Source organism: Corythoichthys intestinalis, chromosome 7 (genome assembly GCF_030265065.1).
Source record: "Corythoichthys intestinalis isolate RoL2023-P3 chromosome 7, ASM3026506v1, whole genome shotgun sequence".
NCBI lineage: Eukaryota > Metazoa > Chordata > Actinopteri > Syngnathiformes > Syngnathidae > Corythoichthys > Corythoichthys intestinalis.
The window spans coordinates 15,722,733-15,743,809 of NC_080401.1; the positions used below are offsets into that span (position 1 = coordinate 15,722,733).

General features: G+C 37.5%; 1 protein-coding gene across 4 annotated transcripts in view; it reads right to left on the reverse strand.

Moving 5' to 3' along the window:
• Positions 1 to 21,077, reverse strand: part of usp13 (ubiquitin specific peptidase 13) — a 72,408-nt gene that overhangs the window by 50,613 nt on the left and 718 nt on the right. For 3 of the 4 annotated variants that reach the window (XM_057841577.1, XM_057841576.1, XM_057841574.1), the window contains exons 2-9: positions 18,113 to 18,238; positions 12,512 to 12,572; positions 7,277 to 7,398; positions 6,366 to 6,508; positions 5,022 to 5,206; positions 1,256 to 1,353; positions 998 to 1,188; positions 542 to 613 (exon numbers count right to left, since the gene is read on the reverse strand). In XM_057841577.1, the coding sequence (XP_057697560.1) occupies positions 542 to 613; positions 998 to 1,188; positions 1,256 to 1,353; positions 5,022 to 5,206; positions 6,366 to 6,508; positions 7,277 to 7,398; positions 12,512 to 12,572; positions 18,113 to 18,238 (998 nt within the window). The remainder of the gene's footprint in view (positions 1 to 541; positions 614 to 997; positions 1,189 to 1,255; positions 1,354 to 5,021; positions 5,207 to 6,365; positions 6,509 to 7,276; positions 7,399 to 12,511; positions 12,573 to 18,112; positions 18,239 to 21,077) is intronic. The other variant, XM_057841578.1, reaches the window with a different exon arrangement.

Consider the following 21,077-nt stretch of genomic DNA (forward strand, 5'->3'; position numbering starts at 1 on the left):
CTGTGATTTCTGGATATTTTTTAGATTGTCTCTCACAGTGGATAAGCACCTACCATTACATTTTCAAACCCACCCATCATTTCGAACTTGGAGAAATCGCATGGTGTTTAAATACTTTAATTAAATTTAATGATTTTCCTCACTGCATCCGTCCCTGACAGGAGTGGTTAATGCTAGGTAATGCTGATCAAAGCTGCAGTGAACTGACCGACCAAAGAAAAGATAGGATGTGGACTTCTTCCCTTGTTGGGGAGTTCTGCATTAGGTCCTGCTCATTAATGAAGGGGCTGTTTTCCAAAGGGTCTTCCCGCGGTCCCTTGTCTGTTTTTGATGGACTATTGCGTTATTTCAATCAGTGATTCCAATCAATGTACCATGCCACATTAGTGTGCCAAACGAAATCAACAGATGTGCTGTGGTAAATTATCCAAAGTACAGGAAGCTGTAGAATAGCCTCAGTTATGTGCATACTATTTGCAAAATCGCCAAGTCTCAGTAGTTTGATCATAAATGTAGATTGTGTAGTGCTGACATTACTCACATTTGTGTGGCAAAGTCCTGTGTGGGGTCAAGTGGTGAATAGTCAAATATCCTCTGAAGGTTCCCGACATACCTACAGATCCAAATACATATTACACAATCTACAGAAATCTTTACACTGTTTTTATAACATAAACTTGGAGCATAAAGTTGATTTCTTATTTAAAAACACTTTTGAAGATAATTACAAGCATGTTAACAAAATATACTTAACTCATATCTCAGGGCACTACCGTATTGTCTTACAGGTCCGTCCAGTTTATTTTATTCTACTTCGATTTAGGTTTATTTCATAATGGTTATGATCCTGTGTTATAGATGTTAAAATGTTACTCAAAACATTTGCATGCTTGCACAACTGGAAGTGTCACAAAATGGCATGGGTTCAACCTTTGGGGATTCACAGTAACAACCCGTAAAACAAATGTTCATAGCAAGGCCTTCTGTCGGTACTCACATCCTTTGGAATTCTGGGATGCTGAAGAGGACCTGCATGACTGTGCTGAGGTAGCAGCTGTTGCCGAGGTTTTTGATGCCCGTGTAACCGGAACCGTATACCGCTTTCAGTTTCATGCCCGACTCCTGGATCACCTCCCACTCGCTGACCCGCGGTCGGGCATTATTATCTGTGTGGTGGCCATTCTCTGTCTGAGGGGGTGGTGAAGGCACACTTTTTAGTACTTTTTGTGTATGTATCAGAGGCATGTAGACTTACTTTTTTCTGCATTTGTAGCATGTCTATTCCAAAGTGCGACAGGTGTTCTGATATGTGGGGGTCCAGCACTGCTTCCTCTTCCTCAAATGAGTAGACATCTGAAACCAGGAATTAATGCAATGGCATGTCAAACATCGTACATTTCAGACATAGACTTTTGGTAAAATCCAGAGTTTAATTAATCGTCACCCTTTTGAGTTTGTGCGAGCCTACAGAAGACTGGAAAAAAAAAAAAATCAGGTGGTGTGAAATGAGCTTTTGTATAACGCACTTCACTTCCTAAACACTAGTAGATAGCTCCCTCTTGGTTTGATACCACGTCCATGAATTGTCCTCAAAATTGGAACATACTTTATTGTTTCTATGTCATGTAGTTACTAGGGGTACACATTTTCTACATTTGTAAGATCTTAAAATTGTTAAGACATTACTTTATTCTTGTCTGTAAATTTAATGACAACCCGCTATTAACAGCGAATAGGGAGGGTCGCTGATAATGGATGGTACCCTTTTTTGTTTTTTCACCTGAAATATTTGGAAATAGGTGCTGAGAAAACACCACGAAATGTTTTCCACGTGTTAGTTTCAAGAGAATATCGAAGTAAAAAAGTTGACAAAATTAAGAAAATACAGGGGGAAAAAATAGTATTAAGGTATATGTAATTACTATATTTTTCGGACTATAAGTCGCACCTGAGTATAAGTCGCACCAGCCATAAAATGCCCAAGGAAGAGAAAAAAACATGTATAAGTCGCACCGGAGTATAAGTCGTATTTTGGGGGGAAATTTACTTGATAAAATCCAACACATAGAACAGATATGTCACCTTGAAAGGTAATTTAAAATACAAAATACAATAGAGAACAACATGCTGAATAAGTGTACAGTATGATCATTTTACATGACGCATGAACAACAAAATGCGAACGTGGCCGGTATGTTAACATAACATAGCTATTAAGAGTTAGTCAGATAACTGTGGCATAAAGAACATGATAAGTTTACCAAAGCACCAGTTTCACTCCAAAACATCAAAATAACATGTGAAATGATATGATAATGTGTTAATAATTTCACACATAAGTCGCTCCATAGTATAACTCGCACCCCCAGCCAAACTATGAAAAAAAACTGCGACTTATAGTCCGAAAAATTCGGTAAATAGTGTGTAATGTCCGAGTTTTCTGGTTCATTCTTTATATATTTAAGCACATTCATAATGTTTAAACTGGGTGTAACAATACATTGACTTAACATTACAGATACGTTGTTTGAATAACACTTTTGCCCTTTTTTTTTCTTTTAAATTTCTACTTGGGCCTACTATGCGAGTGTATTTAGTGTTGTTCAGACTGCCTCAAAATGGGGACATTTTGTAACTAAAATTTGACACACTGCAAAAACAAATTTAATGTAGTTCGACAAGTGCTAACACTTAATTTATTTTTATTTTCTGTGGCACTTATCCTAATGAGGGCTGCGGAAATGTGGGAGGCTATCCCAGCTAACTATGGGCAGGAGGTGGGGTACACCCTGAACTGCTTACCAGCCAATCGCAGGGTACAAGGAGACCAGTGTTGTTTTCGTAAATGATGTCGATAACAAAATTAGTTCCTCGATGAACAGTTTGCTCATGACGATAATGAGCTAAAAACATGTTTTGGGATACTAAAACATAATGAGGTGATTCCCAGTTTTTAACTGATGAGACGAAAACAAGACGAAAATGAGCAATTGCTTCCGTCACATGTTCACAATGTCTAATATTTTAACGTGTAGTTAGCCTGTATCGTAACAGTGTCCGTTTGTGTCACTCATGTGATATGCTGCACCCCTTCCTCCAACTCACCAGTGTGTTGTCTCCTGTCTCAGTGTGGCTTGCACACACGGTAAGATTTGTTATATTTATTTTTGGAGTAAAATTTTTTCATTTTACAGACGAAAACATTTTTAGTGAAGGTCGACTAAAACTAGACAAAATTAGTCTTCAGTTTTTGTCAACAAAAACTAGATTAAGACAAACACATTTTGAGATGGTTAAAATATGACTAAGACTGATAAGTTTTATCGTCCAAAATACAGACTAAGGCTAAAATTAAAAGGGCTGTAAAAACAACACTGAAGGAGACAAACAACCTTTCACACTTACAGTCACACTTTTGGAGAATTTAGAGCAGAGGTGCTCATTCTGGGTTCGATCGAAACCTAGGGGTTCGGTGAGTCAGTCTAAGGGGTTCGGTGAAGGTTAAGACACGCAGGGCCCTATTTTTGGACTCTGACTAAATCCAGGCAAAGTGGTGTTTTAGACCAGGTTTTGGATTGGTGAGTCCCCAATTTACAGGCTTTATTCCAATTCTTTCAACTGCTCGTCCTCAGGGCGGCCCAGCCTATACGCAGACTATGCAGCTGCTTAGGGCCCCTGACCACTAGGGGGCCCCCAATCTGGCAATTGTTTAATTTATATTCTATTTTGTTTACTACAGTTTGCTTTATTTGACTTTTGTGAGTTTTGGTACTTAATTACAAGCCTAAAAAAATAAAACTTCTTCCTTAACTTCTTTCTTTCCTCTTTTAGAAAACGTTTGACGCTATCTAGTGTAAGTAGTGACAATCATTTGGAGTGAGAAGTTTGAAGTATGCAGTGGAACAAAATCTGATTAATATACAAAATATGGACGTATGGCTTGGATTGCATGTATGGGCTTCACAGTACACTGTGACAAAATGGTGGGCCAAAAATATGGGCCCCTTTGCATTATTTTGCTTAGGGCCCCCAAATGGCCTGGGCCGGCCCTGCTCGTCCTCTATCTGATGGGGGGAGAAACTGGTTTGCTTAGTGGAAGGTTGATTCTCACTTGGTATGAGGAAGTACAACAGACCTACGTGCAACATGCACTGCGTTTACATTAAAAAAAAAAAAAAAAATTGTGTCACATTTTATGCCATGAAAATATTATGTTAGTTGAGTATGTGATAGAACGTAAAAAATTAAGATAAAAACATAAATTTTGGCCTTTTTAAAAAAACTCTAAAAGAATGGAAATTTCAATGACAATTCACTTAGTTTTTAGCTTGTTATCTTAAATATATAATTTGGAAAAAAAATTGTAATTCCAAAGGGTTCGGGTAATGTATGTGTGAAACTCATGGGGTTCGGTGCCTTTAGCAAGGTCAAGAACCACTGACTGATTTAGAGTGTTCAATCAGCCTACCGAGCATGATTTTGGGATGTTAGAGGAAGCTAGAGTAGCTGGAGAAATCCAATGCAGGCATGTGGAGAGCATCCAAACACCAAACAGTAAGGCCAGAGCCCAGGATTGAACCCTTGAGCTCAGAACTGTGAGGCAGAAGTTCTAACGGCTCCCGCACTGTGACAACCACTTAATATAAATATGTCTCTTTCAAACTTATCCCTATAAATAATTATTTTGGGGGTTCAACAGCTGATTTATGCATTATCACTAAGAAGTGGGCTTAAGTGCGGTGCAGAAATTTGGTTAAAGTATTTATTAAAAGTTAAGTGAAAATCAGTGGAAGTTTATACACTTAAACTGCGAGTGAATTTACATTGTGTGCTCCTAAATGTTGTAGTCTGGTTAGGGGTCACTGGATTCCTTTTTAATAAAGTAAAAAAAAAAAAAACTTTGCAAGGTGCTCCACTGAATAATTAATGATGATTAATAATGTTGATTTGATGAGGTTTCCCAGTAATCCAAATCAGATGACTGAGCAGACACTCTCGTCGATACGTCAGAGAAATCAAACCTGCTCCATCTGGGGTGATGGTGTCCAGTTTGACAGCCAGTGGGTATTTGGTCTCTTTGTAGTGTTCCAGAGCGTGGCCGTTTCCTCCGCTGCCATCAAAGAACCACTTCCCACAGAGCATGGCGCCATCTGTCAGGTTCAGCCACAGGTTCTCTCTCATCTCGCACTTCTGACACTTCCAGCCACTGTTGGGAGGAATGACAATGGTGTCAGTGTTGTGTATTTTTATTTTATTCACTTGTAATCATGACTTTTAGTAAAGCATTTGCTGTAATTTTATCGGAAGGAAAGGCATGTAATCAACAATCCAATAATGTTATTAATGGTCACATTAGTTGGTGATTATTAGGGTTGGTCCAATCATGTTTTTTTGCTCCCGATCCGATCCCGATCGTTTTAGTTTGACTATCTGCCGATCCCGATAAATCCCGATCCGATTGCTTTTTTTTGCTCCCGATTCAATTCCAATCATTCCCGATAATTTTTCCCGATCATATACATTTTGGCAATGCATTAAGAAAAAAAAAGAATAAAACTCGGCCCAATATATACATTCAACATACAGTACATAAGCACTGTATTTTTTTATTATGACAATAAATCTTCAAGATGGCATTTACATTATAAACATTCCTTCTGTGAGAGGGATCCACGGATAGAAAGACTTGTGACTTTGTATATTGTGACTAAATATTGCCATCTAGTGTATTTGTTGAGCTTTCAGTAAATGATACTGTGGCCATCGCAAATGCATGATGGGAAGTGGAACCATGACTGTGCGTCGTGCTACCAATTGTTATTTTTTTCTCTGCGTTGGGAAATAACAAGGTGTTACGACAAAGATCAATTGCCACCTTACTTCCCCACATTGCTTCCCATGATAATTCTATTCATAGGGAGAGGGATTGCAAGGCTTTAGTCAATTAAAAAGTGGCTCCAAAGGCTGCCAAAGTTCATTCTACTCAGTTTGCGCTTCCTTTTATCTCTCTATATAGGTAAAATGGCGTCATTACAGATTGAGGGCGACAATGAGTGAGAGGGTCGTGCAGCGCATACATTAATAGCGTTAAATATTTTAACGTGACACATTTTTTAATAGATTAATTGCCGCCGTTATCGGGATATTTTTGATAACCCTACCTTAAGCCTAAACTAAAGACTCTGGATGAGTGTAACATATTATGTCTGTGACGTTAAATACAATTACAAAAAAATTTAATTAAAATATATATCTATACAGTATATATTAAAAAAAGGCATGGCCGACATTTTTTTGCCGATTCCGATACTTTGAAAATGACGTGATCGGACCCGATCAATCGGCATCTCTAGTGATTATCCAACCTAGGTGGGACTCTGACTCCATTGTCCAGCTGTCTGAGGCTTCTTGCATGTCTCGATACTTGGATCTCCTCTTCCCAGGATTCAGGCTCCTGCTTCTTGTAGGCTGAAGGTGCGTTAAGCACTGCATCACAGGCGATGGTTACCTAAATGGGCCAGAGGAAAATGTGAAGCTACATTACAAGAACAAGTAATTACACGTTTCTCAATAGGTTTCTGTGACCAATAGCAAATCAAGCAACTGTTACAAACAACATAGTCTATACAACGACAAATGTGATAAAGGATATTGCATTGTTATAACTCTAACAAAACCTACACTAAGAACAAAAACATGCCAGACATTCAAAAACAAGGAAATCGTAATGATTCCAATGCATGTAATAAACTAAACAAGGTCACTCCATCAGGTGTACCTGCACAATTTAATGCGGGTAATGCGAGAGCAATCAAAAATATACCTTTTCAAAGACAAAGATTTGTTTACAGAGTTTATTGTGTATTAATATGCATTTACATTCTTTTGTAACCTTATAAACATACTGTTATCTCTGTTTCATGTAATGCAGTGTTGTAAAGTGTTGTACACTGCAGTATACAACAAATACAATCATAAACAGATTGCAAATAAGGCTCAATAAAAATAAATCTGCCACGGCATTATTATTGCTACAGCTCTTGTACTGGATGCAGGTGCATAAATCAGGTGTACCTATTTTAGTTGCCGGTAATTGTTTGTGCGCTCAGGGGGAAAGCACTCAGTGGTTCCCCCTGTGCTCACGTTCTCATAACACAGCTTGTAATACTTTCCGTGCATTTTGGAGTGACAGCTAAATTTGAGTGGGAAAAAGAGTGATATCCCATCAGTGCACCCCTTCCGTTGACATGCATGAAAACATACCAAACTCACTGACCAGAGCAGGTAACTCCTCAATATTTGGTAAGGGGATCTCGAAGTGGTCTGGAAATATAACAAGCTTGGCCTCGTCCTCGTACTCATAGTCCTCACCATTAAAATCGCGGTTTAGCTCTAAATCTTCAAAAGGAGGAAGAAAACATTCGGTCAATCTGCTGCTGACACCGCTAACATTGCTCATTTTAATCTTCTTTTAATTCATAAACAGTTTGAAAGAAAAGGTTAAACCCTTAACAATAATAACATTTTTTTTGCAGAGGGTTGGTAACACTTTATAATAACTATCCCTTTTACTAGTTAATAGATCATTAGTAAACGGTTGGTAAATGATTTATTGTTGATTTGTGAAGTATTTGTTAACAGTTTGTTAAGCATTTACAAGGTGTTCTTAACCTGAAACAGTTTGTGTAGAAACGTTTCAAGTTTTTGTGTGTAATGTTTGGCATTTCTATCTTTTCAGGTTAAGAAATGCCGTTCACTTCAAAAGAAAAGGCATTTTGCAGGCAGCGCTCATGTTGCATATTTATGAAAATCTGCCATAGAACCAACAAATATTTGTACTTTTCTTTGTATATTTAACCAATAAAACTTATGACCTTCAACATAAAGTGTATATAGTTTTATCAAGATCCATCAACTAGCATGGGCATTTAGAATGGGGTCAACCATATTGGAACACCCTGTAAATGCTTAACAAACTGTTAACAAATACTTCACAAATCAACAATAAATTATTTATCAACAGTTTACTAATGATCTATTACCTAGTAAAACGGATAGTTATTATAAAGTGTTACCAGAGGTTTTTTTTTTTTTTTTTGCATATTACACAGTAGTTGGTTGGTCAGAGGTGTCTCATCAAAACGACCCCAACCAGAGCATTTTATAGCAAAAGGAACAAAGTGCAGACCTCACTGTATAGGGCAGTAGAAATGCTGTGATGTTGTTCTCAATTCATATTGTATCTTTTTGTGATATTTTTAGGCCACATTTACAAAGCTTGTACAGCATGACAGCGCTGTCCAAATTATATCATTGAGCTTAATTTGTAACATCGAAGCGCTTTTGTTGAAAACCCCGTAAACTGAGGATCTTCTGCTTTATGACCATGGAGAGAAGCTTAGTCATAGAGAGACTTTCATTGAGCAACCTAAAGCTGTGTAATGACTCATCTCATGGATCATGGAAACTTCTTAGAGACATACAGTACAACAGGATGGATTGGCTCAGAGGATTGGTATGGGGCATACCAATAATATACATATATAAATAAACTGAATGCTAAAATTAAAAATGTAAAAAGGCAGTGCTAAAAGTACAATTTGTGAGGGTTCTGATGAGCTGATGTGCACCAGTCATAACGAAGGAGAGGGAAGAGCAAATTTAGGATGTCCCTAAACATCGAGGTTTATGGGGTGAAGTGGAAGGAATTCCTCGTCCGCTAGGCCAGGATTGAGGGTGGGGTGCGAGACCCCTGGTCCTTGCCAAGCAGCGTCATAGTGGCAATAGAAGTGTGTGAACCTTATGAGCGGGCAAGAAGGGTTGACAGGTGGCGGCAGCTGAAGGGCCAGTGAGAGAGACGAGGCGGTCGTGTCGTAAACCAACCACCCACCAATCCATGGCTGTGCATGTGGCACTTTGATTTAGAACAGTTACTAACTGCACATAACACACATAAACGTACTATATTTAGAACTTGGAAGCAAGAGGAGGAGTCTGATTAGGGCAAATATCTGACACCTTTAGCAACAAACAATGACAGGTTGGTGTTGCTTACCATGGAAATGAGTGAATGAGCCAAAATGATATAAAATGAAGGGATGTCCCGTTCCAATCACGTGATCGGAAATCGGGCTGATCACGCCATTTTTCAAAGGATCGGAATTGGGTGAGAAGGATCAGGTTTTTACTTCTAAAAAATGTATTTATTTTCTTTTGCTTCATACTCGTACAGCGCCACATCCTCCCTCCTACTAAGCAGTGCGGCCAAACTGTCCAGTGCAGCTTGTGGTATGTACTTAAAGTTAACAATGACTGACAGGTTTGTAGCTTTGATCTTGCCAGAGAAGCTGTGTGAAATGTGTCAATCATCGTTAAAGTTGCATTTGTGTGCTGTCGCAACTCACTGTGTGACTGAGAGGCTGTTCTCACCAGCGTGAGCGTCAAAACGTAAGTGGATTTGCGTTGACTCACTCAATGAAGCATTTAATAAAGACAAACATTTTCCTACATTATTTGTGTTTAAAAATTCACATTATGAAGGAGGCACTGTGGGACAGTAATATGTTTGGAACTTATGCTCAAAAAAAAAAAAAAAAAAAATTCAGTATCGGATCAGGACTCTGGATCGGCAGATTCTCAAAATCAGGTGACTCGGACTCGGGCACAAAAACATGCGATCGGGATACCCCTAATAAAAATGTGTCAAAGGTTTTCAGCTATTTTATATAGACTGTAGAAATACAGTCCATAGTCTAGCTTTGGATTTTATTCAATTGATTAAACATTTTATTTCAGCAGATCAACCATATGATGCCAATTTTCTTTCTTTTTCCACAGTGACGTTGGACAATAACATTCAATTCGCCACAAAGAGCTGGTCCGGACGTTGTGGGCTGTTTGAAGATAGGCTCCCCTAGCATCAGAGGTACAGTATGATTCCGCAGTGAACATCTATGAGAAACGCAGGGTTCTCCTGTCCCCACAGCTGGGAAGCTCTGTCAGCATCCCATTACTGCTCAACTAGCAGCCAACACAGTGCAGGATTGAAATGTTTTACTTTTCAGAATAAATACTAAATCACAGGAATAAACTTGTAGTAATCCTGTTCACTCAGGCACCAGAATGCGTAGATGTGATCAGTTCAATTTCAATCGGGCAGGATGTCTTTAGTCATCATATTGGTGCTTAGCCAGTGTGGCTACATCGCACATTTTTGATCGCCTTAATTCTCCTCTGGTGATGTGGTGAGTGGACAGCACTAACACTGCTGAACCATTTCTAAAAGACACATTGTGTGCCCCTTTTTTGTAACTAATGAACATGTATAGAATCTCCATCCTTCTTGCCCACAAAACAATTGCTAACACAGATGTCTCGCACAGACTCGGTAGTATCAAAAAAAAAAAAAAAAATAGACAATGCTTTATCTTTTATAATTTATCGGTTGAATTGAGCTATATTATATATCAACCAGCACTAGAACTGGAACAGAACACCTGCCTCGTAGTTCTGAGGTTTTAGGTTTAAATGTTTGTAAAAGTTACTGTATCATTCTTAGCGTCCTAAGTGTGCTGAGGCATATCCCAACTATTTTTGGGAAATAAATAGGATACCTTTACTCTGGTCACCAGCCAGCCGCTGAGCGCATATACCGGTAGCCAAGCGACCATTTACAGATTCACACAGAAACAAAATTTCAGGTCTTCAATTATCATACAGTACAACCAATTTTGGGAATTCAAGAGGAAACCGGAGTATCCAAAGAAAACTCACGCAGACAGAGTGAGACGATGCAAACTTCATTCATGATGGAATTGAACCCAAGACGTTTGAAACTGTGATGCAGACGTCCTAAACAGTAATTCACCGTGTCATCAAAGGTCAATGAATTAACTGACTGAAGTTAAATTAAACAATCATTAAAATCCAGTCTATTGACAATCCTGACTAATAATAATAATAATAATAATAAGGCATTGGATTTATAGAGCACATTTCAGGATACTCAAAGACACTTTACATAGCATTATTTGTTCACTCCACACCAGATGGAGGTAAGCTACTATTGTAGCCATAACTGCTCTGGGGAAGTCTGACAGAGGTGAGGCAGCCAATTTCCACTATTGACCCTCTGACCACTATCAACCACTCATTCTCACACTATTTTCTAGAGGTGTGCGAAATTTTTTATTCTTAGGTTATTCGCGATTCGGCCGTGGAAGATTCGAAAACGATTCACAAACATCCAAATTCGGATTATTGAAATATGCCAAGTAGAGCAGAACTAAAACTCAGCGCGGTATTCGGGACGCAATGAGGAATGGACCAAAAGTAAACATCATGCTTGTCATTACCCGGGTATTGACAATGCCCAACTTTATATGTGCTTTATATTTGCACTGCTGCACTGCCACCTATTTTTTTCCCTCTGTACTATGTAAGGACTATTAGTGTGTTTTCGAATGTTTGCTGCTAATGTTATACATTAACGGCCACATCACGCCGTCCTCTGAGCTACCTATGTCTTTGCTGCTGTAACACCGAGAATTTCCCCATGGTGGGATCAATAAAGGTCTTCTTATCTTATCTTTATAATCGAATCGCAGCCTCTGAATTCCTAATCGTAATCGAATCGTTAGGTGCCCAAAATTTCCCACCTCTACTATTTTCACACATACAGTAGCTATTAGTTTGCAAAACTGCCTCAGTGTCGACAAGTTGCAGTTTCAAATATTGGCTCCGGCCTCCCTCTTTGTAAGTTTCCGTTTTTAGGGACTCATTGGGTTCCTCCCATATTCCAGAAACATACATGTCAACTAAAGACTGAATCAGAGATTACAAACTAGTGAACCGCAGTCTCTGTCTCAACACAGAAACAATCTCATACAGACCCATTTCTACTGCCCCAGCAACCCCTCACCCCTGGTCCCGTGCTGCGGCCAATGCAATGGACACTCCGACCAGTGTTAACGCCGATGAACACTTTTTGGCTTGCCCGTTAAAGCTACTAATGGGAAAATGGCAAGTGTATAAATCAAAAGTTATGTGTCAACATTGTTCCACAGAGATTGTGTGTGCTGCAGGAAACGTATCTCATATGTTAATCCACTTAAAACATCACCATCTAATAATGAATGTCACTGCTAGATGTTAAAACTAAAATGCTTCAAAGATTTGTCATGTTAATGCTGTTGCTGCTAAGGGGTCAAAGTTTATTTGAAACATCACCCATGTGTCGCTTTTATTTATCTACATAAATTCTATTGTTTACCTTTTTGCACATTACAGCATTTTAAGTGGTTTTTTTGTTGCTGTTGTTTTTTTTTTTTTTTTAATCTCTGTTTTGTACCGAAAATTAACTGAACCAAAATTAACATTTTGGTTACACCCATAAAAATGCTACAGTGAGCAGTTATGTTCTTTAGATTTGATAAAAACCAACAAGTTTCAAGAACAAATGGTTTGGATTCCTGTACTTCAATCAAGCACAGTGTGGGAAACACAAACTTACCCAAAAACACTTTTCCATTCCGTCTCCTAGAGATGGTGCCTCCTGCAGCTCCTGTGGCTTTCTGAAGACAAAAGAAGAAATACAAGGAGAAAAAATATACATCATATAATAAATGAGATAGTATTGTTTTTAGAAGGATGCTTAATTTTGATGTGTTGGTCACTTCATATCGGTAGATGAAAATAGCTGATGGCATGTAAGTAGTAAGGTCAATTTACAAGTACAGGGGAAAACTCCAACCACAAAGTAATAGGGTCAGAGTCAAAAAGCAAGTACAGTGTTCGCTCCACTATTTTGTGGATCATTATTCGTGCCCCTGTCAGATGACAATTTGAAAGGAATTTGGGATACAACCGCATGTTTTACCCGTATGTTTTACGGTTTACTGCCTTGATATGGAAAGAGCACATAAGCAACTACACACTTTTCAGTCGATTATTGAACAGTGAAACAAAAGGCAATCAAAAGACTACCAAACCAGAAGGCTTGATGGATATTCCTTTGTGGTCTGCTCTAGCTATATCATAAATAAATTTAATGGGTCCTATGCTACAATACTAACTGTCAGTATAGTTATATTTATCAAATTAAGCTTCTAAAATAATACAGGCCTAATACAACATTCTCACTTAGATTCCTCTGTGCTCTTACTTGTGTTACTATCATTTATTTATTTTAAGCATAGCCATGATAGCTTTTTACCCATCTTCATTTGTATTTTTAAAAAATGTTCTAGAACCTTAACAAATGCGATACTCAGGTTGTTTTTTGCATTTCATCAATTATGAATTGAAACTGTACCAAATCACTTCTCAACATAAGGGCAAGAAAATCCTTAGCAAGCTACCTACCTCTTTATGAACTCTGTCGCCATCTTTATTTCATTAGATATTTTTTAGCCTATAATTAGTACAGAGTAGTCGCCGGGTTACGAACGAGTTCCGTTCCTAATCTGGTGACATAGCCCGAATTTCCACGTGAGTCGGAGTTAACCCTTTAAGTACTCCTAAATCTCAAAATAACTATCCAAAAAGTCCAAAAGTAATGTATTTTGTTCAATGATGGGAGATAGACTGCCCTTTGGTGGCAGCGTTGGGTCTGGCTGGACTGTTGCCTTGTATGACTGAGGAGCAGACTCGCCATAGATAAAGGACAGCTGTGCTCTGTTTTGGCCAAGATAAGGCTCTAGGTTGTTTCAGCTATTATATGTTTGTTTATGCATTTGTTATTAAGTTTAGAGCTAAAGTTTGTGGAGTTGTGTGTGAGCGATTTGCTGTGAGAATTGTAAGTACGTTAGCATTCGTAGCATTTAAACTAGCGGACTTTTGTCAGGTAAATTAGGCTAATTTAACCTACAAAAATTTACATATTGATCAGACTAGATGGAGGTTTGAACAATTGCTTTGTGTCAAGTATTTCATTGTTAAAATGCATGTCGTTTCAAACATAAGTGTACATATGTGTGTTACAGCTTTACAAATTGTCAAGGAAGTAAAAAGCTTCCAAAAGCACAACAACCTTGTTTCCTGTCTGTAAAGATGAACAACTTCATATTTAGTGATGACAGAACATGTCATATTAATAAAGTAAAGTAAAAAATAAGATACTGAAAGATGAAATAAGGTACTTTTAAGCCACTAAAAAAAAATAATAATAAATAAAACAACTGGGGACAACATGGCGGACGAGACGTCGGCGTTGTATAGTCGAAATCACGTAAATCGAGTACGTCGTAACCAGAGGACTACCGGTATTTACATTGAAATAGTACCCAATAACAATTCTTATCAATCTGGCTCAGTGCTTTATGCACTCAGGTTGCAATTTAGCAATATTTTAGCATATAATTGTTAATGCTTTCTGTATGCAGGTTATTATCTGGATAAATGTTCGCATGTAACTATTCTACATTCTCGTAGTAAAATTAAGTATTTTAGCTTGCATTTGAGCAATTTCTTTGGAAGAAGGAGTAACTTTTCTGTTCTATTTTCATATTAAAAAAAATTGCCAATACATCAGTGGAATTATGTGTGGAAAACACTGAGGAAAACTGAAACAGACTAGATACTGGTCATCTGTGTCGTGTCCTTTCTTGGATCTTATTTTCCGGGAAATCTTAGTTCAACATTAATTATTCAACACTCTATCCACTGTCGAGTAGCAGGCAGGCTAGTTGTTTTTGAATATTTGTAAGTTTGTCGGGCCTCAGTCGTTATTTTCTTATAATTATAGAGCGGATGAACCATGCATACACAGTACAAAGTACAAAGTCTTCAGAGGCACCGGTTTGTTTTTTATCCATCAAATGCATATTACGGTGTCAAATCTGTTCATCGGACAGGGCTGGCACAAACAGACAGAATGCTGACACACTGAAGACTAAAAAGTACTCGTGGGAGAGACAAAAAACAGCAGACATGGGAGCCGGCAGAATGTGAACAGCTGTTTCTGTTTTCAGAATCAGGCATGGAAATAGCAGCTCTTTACAAAGCAAAGCTTATCTGGGAGCAATTAGAGCCAGTGAGAAAACACTGCGGAAGTTTAGGCCTTCGTGCTCACTACCAACACAGGGCGAGAAGGTTCAATATGGTTAAAGAGCAGTGAAAAAAATAATAATAAAACAAAATACTTGTGTACTTAAAAAAAGTTAAAATACATTATTATTTTCATATATTAATATACCTTGCAAATGTATAACTGTGGTCAGCTAACAATATTCACTTTCCACAGAATTATAATATACTGTAGTATATACAGGTATACTATATGTCAGGAAACATTTTAAATTCCATTTTACTCTTTGACAAAAGTAAATGCAATTTTTTCGTTCAAATAATTTTCTTAATTTTCCTCAAAATGTCAGTTGAATTTATATTACTGTTTATTCAGGTCAAATGTGACATATTTATGCCTTTTTTTAAGTAGAATTTTATTTTTGAAATGTAAATCTACTGCATTTCCCATATACATAACCTTCAATTTCATAATACAGTAACATTATAACGGCAGTAGAAAAATGAGGGTTTCATCATTCAAACATTTTTACAATAATAGGCAATGCGGATTACGTTATAGCTCACTGGAATAAAACAACATATCCAGAGAACTGCATAACCTAACTCATCATAGTTAAGGAGCTCATGTATACAGTTAAGCCAAAAATTGACTACAACCAAGTAAAACTGTAGTGAGAGCATTCTGAAACATCGATAAAGGGCATCACTTATTTTTGACATATCTCTTGCGCTTAAAAGTACACAAATTATAACCCAGATAGCAGACAGACATTGAAAAGATGTGGAATCAACATTCTGCTGTCGATCTTATATCGTTGAATCAACGTCACTTTTGCACCCTCAATTAATGTTGTTTCAACGTTGAAATCCTTACAAAACCTAAACGTCATTCCGATTATTAATAACACTGGAACAACCCTGAATCAATGTCATGTTTTCGGCTAAAACTCCCGCTCATCCATAATTCAATGACTTTTCAATCATATTTCCCGTTCAATCATAATTCAACTATTTGTCAAAATTAGTTCATCAACAATAAAATAATGTTAACCCAAGCATCGCCTGACATACCATAGAACAATGTTGTTTCAACGTCACTTGACATAAAACCAACCATACTGATGATTTTGATAGAAAATCAAAGTTTATACAATGTCGGTCTGCTATCTGGAAAACATGTTTGTTTATCCCCATTGTTAAGACCTGTATTTAAATGAGTTAAAAACAATTTTCTGGATTTTTTTTCATTTAAAATTCTCATTTCTATTAGCTGTATTTTGTTTAGCATTGTCATAGACTTCATAATATATTGACGCGACACATTTCCCATTCACTGCGTCACGCCTTCCCAAAGGGGGCCGTCCGACACTCCGCTTCATTTCTTAGCAGTCGGTCCCATACAGCGATCTAACGCCGGATTTAGGTTGAAAAAGTATAAAAGCTGCACTGCATACATACAGAAAGTATTGTCTCAGGAGTGATTTGTTCGAGGATTCGAGGTAATTATTATATTTTTCGTACCATGCATGCATTTTGAAACGTTGTGAAAAAAAATCAATGGGAGAAATTAGCCACTACAGCATTGGCATTATACTTTGCAGTATTTACGTAAAAATAACTGCTAACTGCTCGTTTTTGTTGCTTTTAACTAGAGGTGTGCAAAATTTCCGATTCTTAGATTATTCGCGATTCGGCCGTAGAAGATTCGAGAACGATTCACAAACATCCAAATTCCGATTATTGAAATATGCCAAGTAAAGCGGAAGTACAACACACTCCGCGCCGCGCGGTCTTCGGGACAGAACGGAGCGGGAGTAGCTAAACATTATGCTTCTCATTAACCGGCCCCTCGGGTAATGCCAACGCTCAACTCACGGCTCTAGCTCAACTCATGCCACGAGATAAAAATACACAACAACATACCTGACTGCTGCCGAAAAGCTGCTACAAGTACAGCTAAGCTAGCAGCACATCTGCAAAAAGCTAGATGCGGGCGTTAGTAAACGGCCGCCATCTTAAAGCAGTAAACTTCCCTGCAATGCTGTTGTAGCGAACCTTCCAAGCAAACCTAATTAACTTTTTATCTAAAATACTCCTAAATCGGTAAAATATTGACTTGAATCTATCTTTAAAATATTTTTTAAACTTTCACATGTCAAAAGTAGACAAAAGGGAAATTATGGAATAACGGGAGCAATTTTAACAATTTTAACGGTTGATTCACAACATTAAATTAATTGAATGTAGTTTAAAGCTGCTGATACAGAATGGGGACTGGAGTTTTTTTATTTAATGTTATTTTTGTATATTTGTTTACTGCTATATGTTAACTTGATACTGAAATAGTAGTTTGGTTTAGCCTGAGAGTATTTTTGAACAATTTTGGAACTAATGTACAAAACTTTATTTAAAAAAAAAAAAAAAAAAAAAGGAGGGGGGTGCATCAATAATCGTTTTATAATCGAATCGGAGCCTCTGAATCGTAATCGTAATCGAATCGTTAGGTGCCCAAAGATTCCCAGCTCTACTTTTAACCAAGAATCGAGACTGTTTCACGTCCATATCTATGAAGAATTCAGGGATTTAAGCATTTATTCACAAGAATGTTAACGCAAAAAGCTCTTTGTTGTACTAAGGGGGCCGCCACAGTGACTTAAAGACTAGCAGCACATTAGGCACATTTACGTAAAATAAATGCTAACTTCCGTTTTTTTTTTTTTTTTTTTTTTCGCTTTCAACCAAGAATCGAGACTGTTTTACGTCCAAATCTATAACGAATTCGGGGATTTTAGCATTTATTCACAAGAATTTTCAACAGAAAAAAGCTCTTCCTCTTTGTTTCCACTCTTTCAGCTTTGAGGGAAATAGGCCCCCTATGAATCGGCCCCGCGCCCTGTGTATGCATTATGAAGTCTAGGGAATTGTTTTTAAATGTACATACAATATTTTAATATTGACCATTCAATAACACAAGAGGCTAAACAAGGGCAGAACTTTTTGGATGACTAAACCTGAAGCTTTCTCTCATCTTGACTAAACCTTATGGTAGACTCTCATGCTTCTGTGGCTCAAAGAATATACTTACTTCTTTGACATGTCGCTTGAGGTGCATGTAAACACTCTGGCCCGTTTTGCGATAGTGTCTCTCCACGTGTTCCCGTCCAAAGCCCAGGAATGTGTTCATGCACACGTACAGGCCCCCCTCAGATTCCTGCACACATGTGCACACACATTCATATACACACACAAGGAGGAGAAAAGCAATGAGACGACAGTGCTCAATATTTAAGATGTTCATCAATCAACAATCAACCAACTGCTTAAAGGGCTGTTTAAATCTTTCTGGATGTTGTGTTTCCATGACAGTGTTATGCTTTACCCATTGTTGACATTGTGATTCACATTGAGCTTGTTTCTGATCAAAATGAGCAAAGGCCCGATTATAAATTCAAATGCATGGTCCAGCCTACTTTAGACGGCAATCTTCTTAAGATAAAATCAACGGTTTCTGTCTTTTTAGGCAGGCGTGTGCTAGGTTTTCCATTCGTGGTTTGAAGATATGAATAAAAATAAAACATCATGATTCAAATCAATGCCTTGCTTAAAGTCGAGATCAAAGTTATAAAAAGTATGGCCCAGTGCAAATTCTCCATTCTTTAATCCAGTGCACAAAGCCTTCACAATATCTAGGGTCCTTCAAAATGTGTTGTTTTACCTAAAATTGGCTATTCAAAATGTATTCATTTTCACTAATTTTGTGTTGACTTAGCTCATAAATAAAATATTGACTGAATTACTGTAAATAATACAAATAAGAGAAACTTTTACACACAAATCACATTTTTATGTCATCAAATAATTGGTTAATTAATGGAATGAAAATTATGGCCCAGATATGCTAAATGTCTTTTTATGAAATGAGTTACAAATCCATTAGAAAATAAATTGCATGAGCTGCCGCTTTAAATTTTCTGAAAAAGACATAAAAAAAGACCTTCTAAATGAACAATTTCATTTTAAATCTGTATCCAGTTTCCAATCAATGAATAAAAGTCAATATACCAATTCCACAATGCCTTAAGTAGGCTTATAAGAAGGTGTCACTTCTGAGAAGTTGTGCCTAATCAGCAGATGTAAGGCTCAGTTGCAGTTGCCATGGCGATCTAACCCCCCTTGATTTTGCAGTTAGTGACAAAAGGACGAGGATTCTCACATATTGTAATACGATGATCACATTGCCTCAATTTGAGCATCACAAAAGGCTGTCAAATCCGCAAAATTTTGCTTTTTTTAAGTGACTCAATTATGAGGAAAAGGGGGAAAAGTATGCTAAAAAACATTGAAGGTGTTCTCTTCATGCAACTTTTCATGTGCAAAAAGAGGAGCCCTCAAAAATTGGGAGTCATTTACTTATGCATGATACACAACAAACAAATCGACTTCAACACCGCACCCAATCAAAGAGGTTTTAACAATTCTGTTCATACATTTCCTGACTATCGGCACAAACCATTTTCACAGCTAGTTCGTAAGGCTACAACTGGCTATAAGTCAACAGTTCACACATATTTAAGTATTTAGAACAACACTTTTATCCTCATGTTGCTTTCCCCAGTCAGAAAAAAATCAAAATATTCCAAATGTGCCACATGTAAAGAACCACTGTGATAAACCTTTAAGTGGCCCAGAGTGACATATGAGCTTGAACAGCGCAAGGCTAAAAATAAAGCCATCCTCAGGCTAACATGATGAACTCCAGACAGCTGAGTCACCTTTAAAAACAGTTGAGTGAGTTTTGAACACGTTATCACCTGGCTGTTTACCCTGAGTTCAAGTAATATGCTGGGGTCATTGAGAATTACTGGGAGAAAATCAGTACTATTAAGTGTCAATTCTAACAGAATAGGCCCTAGACGGACACTAAAACGGAGTGGGGGAAACTAATATCTATGTGCACGTATTTAGAACAAATGAACTGTTCTAATGTATGTATGTTTTAACAATAATATCTAGCCACAGAGATTAGGTAGACCTAGGACCAGTGGCCAGTCAATCACACGATACATATCGGTAAACAATTATTTTTACACATTCACATAGAATGTCGGGGCATATTATTGAAATGTGGGGTGAAGCTGGAATACCCGGAGAAAACGCAAGCTGTGACAAGATTCGAACGGCAGATTTTCTAACCAAAACATGACCCAAAAAAAATTTGTTGCATCATATTGGTCATACTGATTTAGTATGACTTAGCCACAAAAAGGTTAAAATTGCCCAATTCCTATTTACACATTCACTGAACTAAATTTTGGATACATCACGTGAAATGACAATTTAATTAATTTACATTGCCATCTAAGGACCCACTAGAGGTATTCCAAATTATATTAGTTATTTGCCTTTTCAGTACCAGTTCCACAAGTCTTGATACTAGGCCCACTTTACATAAATTTGAAAACGATTTAATGGCAGATAACGCAGGCATTAGGAGGGCCCTCGGTTTTCTAAAATTTCCCTCATAGAACGTTAACGTTCAAGGTTATGAAGGGTACACAATGAACTAATTTGTGCTGCACAGTACAACTACTGCTGAGGTTCATGAACTGTTTTACACCTATTGGCCAGAAATTTTTTTAAACAAATATTGACTGTAATTAGAATGTGAATGGTACACATAGGAGTATGTTGTTGTTACTAGGCAAAAGAAGGCATGTTCGGTTGTTACTGTAAAAAAAAATGTTTTAATATACAGTATTCGTAGCCTAGCATTGTTTTTTGTTTTGTTTTTCATACGAGTATTTATTAGAACAACTTTGAGTGATAGATTACAGGTAGTTCTATCTAGTGAAACACCTTTGTAAACTGAGAGCACATCTGTTGATAAAATACTGGTGGTGTTCCACAAGCCTCGACACCAAACCCACTGTAAATCAGAGATTAACAGTTGATGTTCTCAATTCACGTTTGTCTTCTTACATAACATTTTTGAAGTTATGAAAGGCGCACAATAGACTAGTTTTCACAAAAGGAGAAATGCAAACCGCTCA